Source organism: Priapulus caudatus, unplaced genomic scaffold (assembly GCF_000485595.1).
Source record: "Priapulus caudatus unplaced genomic scaffold, Priapulus_caudatus-5.0.1 Scaffold527, whole genome shotgun sequence".
Lineage (NCBI taxonomy): Eukaryota > Metazoa > Priapulida > Priapulimorpha > Priapulimorphida > Priapulidae > Priapulus > Priapulus caudatus.
Genome location: NW_014577588.1, coordinates 132,377 through 137,289, shown reverse-complemented (window position 1 = coordinate 137,289; position 4,913 = coordinate 132,377). Strand labels below are relative to the sequence as shown.

The 4,913-nt window shown below is 39.0% G+C and overlaps 1 protein-coding gene across 1 annotated transcript in view; it reads left to right on the top strand.

The window, feature by feature from the left end:
* The window catches only part of LOC106811322 (ELMO domain-containing protein 3-like), a 58,054-nt gene that overhangs the window by 3,252 nt on the left and 49,889 nt on the right, over positions 1 to 4,913 (top strand). Inside the window, 2 exon segments of the mRNA XM_014814899.1 lie at positions 1,511 to 1,599; positions 1,716 to 1,998. Of these exon segments, the coding sequence (XP_014670385.1) occupies positions 1,511 to 1,599; positions 1,716 to 1,998 (372 nt within the window).

Here is a 4,913-nt window from a genome sequence, read left to right as displayed (position 1 = left end):
GCAGCATAATCTATTTATTTCGAACGCCATCGCTAAGAAACATCAAAGCGGGTATAGCGACATCTACTGTCACAAATTGTGATTCATTTTGGTTTATGAATTATTATTGCGCTATACAGATGGCAACCGTGTGCTACCGCCTAGAAAAACTCATGTGAAATAAACACTTCCATGCAACCAATTAACCTTTGACAAAAGTTGTGTTATGGGCAGGGAAACACCATTGTCACGTGGTACATAGCAGCTACGTGGAATAAGCGTATCTTCTGAGTCTTACACGTTACACATCGGAAGCTCCGCTTTTAGGCAGTGCCTAAATCTGAATATTATAAAAACGTTAAATGGCGATCATTTAGGTGTAACACCATCACTCGCCCACATCTCAGACTTTCACATCTCAAACATTTATTTTCACATAAAAAATTACACATATAATTATCAAGAGTATATAATGGGAGTTCTCCCATATATACTCTTTGTTTCTATAATGTACGTCGATGGTTGCTCAATTAAAACTGACTTCTTCTCACTCACTCATTTGTGTCCTTTTTTGTGGTGAGCTACAGTGTCATTGACACTTTCATTTACTTTTTAAAATTTTTGTTTTAGCCAGAACCATCTCCCAGACGTGGTGATTCTGAATATACCTTCAGTTTTCCACTAGGCTACGTAGTTCTCTAGTTGTACGAGTACACACAAAGTCAGCTGAACAACTTTATATAGATAGATACGGTGAATTATTGAGCTAAGTACCATTTTGAGCTCACCTTGACATCGTCAAGATGAGCTATTGCCATGGGGCGTCGTACATCCGTCCGTCCGTACGTCTGCCCGTCAACATTTGGCTACGGTCAACGATAACTAGAGAACCGTTTGACCCACATGTTTCAAATTGCATACAGTTGTTACTCCTATGGGAGAGATTTGAACGTCCTATGTTGGAGCACGCCAGTCGACCTACTTTCGAGCCACGCCCACTTTTTGGCAAAAATGAAAATGGCCATCTAGATTTATTTGATTTTTTTAAATTTACCTACCTTCCTATACCTACGTGTAATATTGTGTTTTAGATTTTTCGTTACAGTAATTTGACTGGAATATTTTATTGCTTTTATTTGCACGATAATTGAAAACCGAACGATCACTTAGCCGTACATCATCTACGACATCACATAGAAATCATCATCACGATTATTCAAATCATCAAAACGCCATTATAAAAATCATTATCATCATTATAATAATCATCATTAGCGATCATTTAGGCGTAGCGCCATCTCTCGCCCAGATTTCAGACTTTCAGATCTGAAACATTTATTTTCGCATCAAAACTAACCCTGAAACAAATCAGTGAAATTTCTATAATTAGTATAAAACAGGGAATAATGACATTTGATCACATTTTGGTCTGTCATAAATGAAACACTTGCCAAATTTTAAATATCATCTCCATCTTCTATCACACTCAAGGTGAGCTATAGTGTCATTGACACTTTTATTTATTCCTAAGATGACAGCGCAGGTGAGAGTGATGAAGGTGAATCAAGTGAAGATGACACACCAGGTGGTGGTGGTGACAGAAGAGTAGAAATATCGCAGGTAAAAAAAATCTCATTAAATCTTGTAACACTCGAGAGCTCAGTTTGCATTTTTTGTCTGTAACTTGCGCCGCGAAAGATTCGGTTTTGTTAATCGGTGTTCGTCATGATCTCCAGGTTCCGGCCGATGCAGCAGAAGAAATAAAAAATTCAGAAGCAGCTGTTCGTACGGATGATCGGTCTCGTAATGAGGATGCGGTCGGCTCTGCGGTGCACAACACTGATGCCGTAACCTCGGCAACAGACGGTGCGACGGCGCATCGGGAGAAAACTGGGAGGGAATCCGCAGCAGAGAACGGCAAGACGTTTCCCGAGTCCGGCGTCCAGAATGCCACCGACATCCCTGCAAACTTCATCTCAGCGAAAGCAGAGTGGGATGCTGTGGAGACGGCCATTCCAGGTATGTGACCGCGAGTTGATGCTCGTTTGTTTTCGAGTGCCGGAAATGTCAGCCGGCAATAGTTTTGCCGTACGTCTCCCAATGTGGAGCAATGCTTATAGAGCAAGAGCTGAAAAATAATGGGCAATACTTATAGTATAATATATAATTATAGCAGTAAATAATTATCTATCTATATAAAGTTGTTCAGGCGAATTAGTCCATACTCGCATAACTAGCATAACGCCGCAGCCGAGCTAGAGGAAAACTAAAGATATTTCCAGAATCAGCACGTCTGGGAGGTGGTTCTGGCTGAAACAAAAAAAAATAATTGATAAAAATTCTATTCATCAATAGATGCCGGCGGTACGTACGTGTGAATTTATGGTCTATACCCTTGACGGTGCAGTGCCTAAACGCTAGAACATCCGCTCTCCTACACCGCGATTCCGGTTCGAGTCCCAGCTGGGGAACTTATTTTCCCCTTTTTTCCTTTTTTCCCTTTACCTACCTCTTTAGTATGTATAATTTTTAATTGATTAATTATTTATTTATTAATTATTTTTTTAATTTATTAATTATTTTTATTTTTAATGTTTTTTTATTTTTTGATTTCTTATTTTTTTTTACTGTTTGGGATGGCAATGGGATGGGATGCGGTGCGATGGCATGCATGCATGCATGCAGGCAGGCATGGATGTTCATGGATGGCGATTGGGATGAATTATGGGATGATGTGCCACGGAATGGGCATGGATGGATGGATGCATGGTTGGATACTATGGAAGATAGATGGTGGATTTTTTGGGGTATTTCTTTTTCCAGCAAGCGGTCACCAACTGAGTAACGCCACTGATTTCCCGGGCAACGCCGGGTATCCTGCTAGTATATATATATATAGTAGCAGTAGTAGTTGTAGCGGAATTATTATCAGCAACATCTTAACAAGTAGCATTAACATGAGTAACAGCATTACAGCAGTACGATCAGCAGTAGTAGTAGTAGCAGCAGAATTATTATCAGCAACATCTTAACAAGTAGCATATAACATTGAGTAACAGCAGCTACGATCGCCATGAGTAGTAGTACAGCAGAATTATTATCAGCAACATCATAAAAGTAGCATTAACATGAGTAACAGCAGTACGATCAGCAGTAGTAGTAGTAGCAGCAGAATTATTATCAGCAACATCATAAGAAGTAGCATTAACATGAGTAACAGCAGTACGATCAGCAGTAGTAAGTAGTAGCAGCAGAAATTATATCAGCAACATCATAAGAAGTAGCATTAACATCAAGTAACAGCAGTACAATCAGCAGTAGTATAGTAGGCAGCAGAATTATTATCAGCAACATCATAAGAAGTAGCATTAACATTAGTAACAGCAGTACGATCAGCAGTAGTAGTAGTAGCAGCAGAATTATTATCAGCAACATCTTAAGAAGTAGCATTAACATTAGTAACAGCAGTACGATCAGCAGTAGTAGTAGCTAGCAGCAGAATTATTTATCAGCAACATCATAAAGAATAGCATTAACATTAGTAACAGCAGTACGATCAGCGAGTAGTAGTAGTAGCACAGCAGAATTATTATCAGCAACATCATAAGAAGTAGCATAAGTAGGAGCAATCAGTAGCATTAACATCAGCAGCAGCATCAGCTGTTGCCGCAAGTACTAGTCATTAAAGTCGGCGCTTACTCTCTCTAGCATTGATTTGATGAATGCATTTGCTTCTATTTGCAAGTTATGAATGGCCATTGTTGTAATTTTTCTCATTTTCCTAATGATTCACGCCCGTGACATTCAAACGCGAATTTAAATTTAAATTTTGATTTAAAATGAGTGGCACACATAATAATGATAATATAGTGTGCTTTGTAAATGGGTGATTTTTTCGCCGTGTTGCCGTGTGCTGCATGGCTCTGCCTGTATGTTTAATTTTTACAAGCTTGGGTTAGCACGTGACCGTGAATCAAGGTCACTGTTGTATCTACCTAGAAGTATTGAAGCAAACAAGTCCAGATCTGAGAACAACTTCCCTGCTGCGTTGCATCAGACTGATCAATAAGTCTGTGTGATTTTACGTTTAATTAATTTGGGTTACACCTGCCAACGGCGGCATGCTTTGTTCTTCGGACTGAAAATTAATTCCAAGTTCTTCAACGTTAAGAATCCTTTGATCTTGACATCTATTGATAAACAGTCTATTAACCGTTTCAACCGACAAAAAAGAAGTGAAAATGCTTGTACTTTGCATTGATGAATGAATATTAATTGAATTCACATTATCGTATATGGCAATTAAAAACCGCTGGCATTTTTCCCCGACTCCACTGAAAACAAATTTTGCACTCGCGGCAATTTTCGTTAGAAAAGCTTGTGCTTTTTTTCTCCTAGTTTTAATCCCCGAAAAACGTACTCAAAACGGGCTTGGCGAAATGTGAATTCTCCAAGCGTTTCTCTTGCGTAAAATCGACATGTGGCGTTGTTATATTCTGTCGGCATGTGCAGGAGTAATTGTCCCAGTTAATCTCTCGTTCAGTCGCGTCCAGTGGCGGCAGTCTGAGCAAGTTATCGGAGCTTGAAAGCAGAACGCTAGTAAATCTATACTGAAAGTGCTACTGGAAATGCATGCCAAATCTAATCTAAGCTCTAATTTGGCTTCCGAAATCATTTGCCCAACAAAATTTAATGTGGTTCATGCTGTTATAATAATAATAATAATTATTATATTATTTATTATTATTATTGTTATTATAATCATGATCATACATTATCATTAGGATGAGGAGGAGGCAGATCTGAACAATGCAAATCCACTCGTGCTTGACCTTTCACGGTTACATTACGAACTAGAGCACTCAGAGAGCGCAGACCTCCGCCAAGGCAGCTGAATTCTCTCACTGTGAAAAATTTAATTAATTAATTACCTT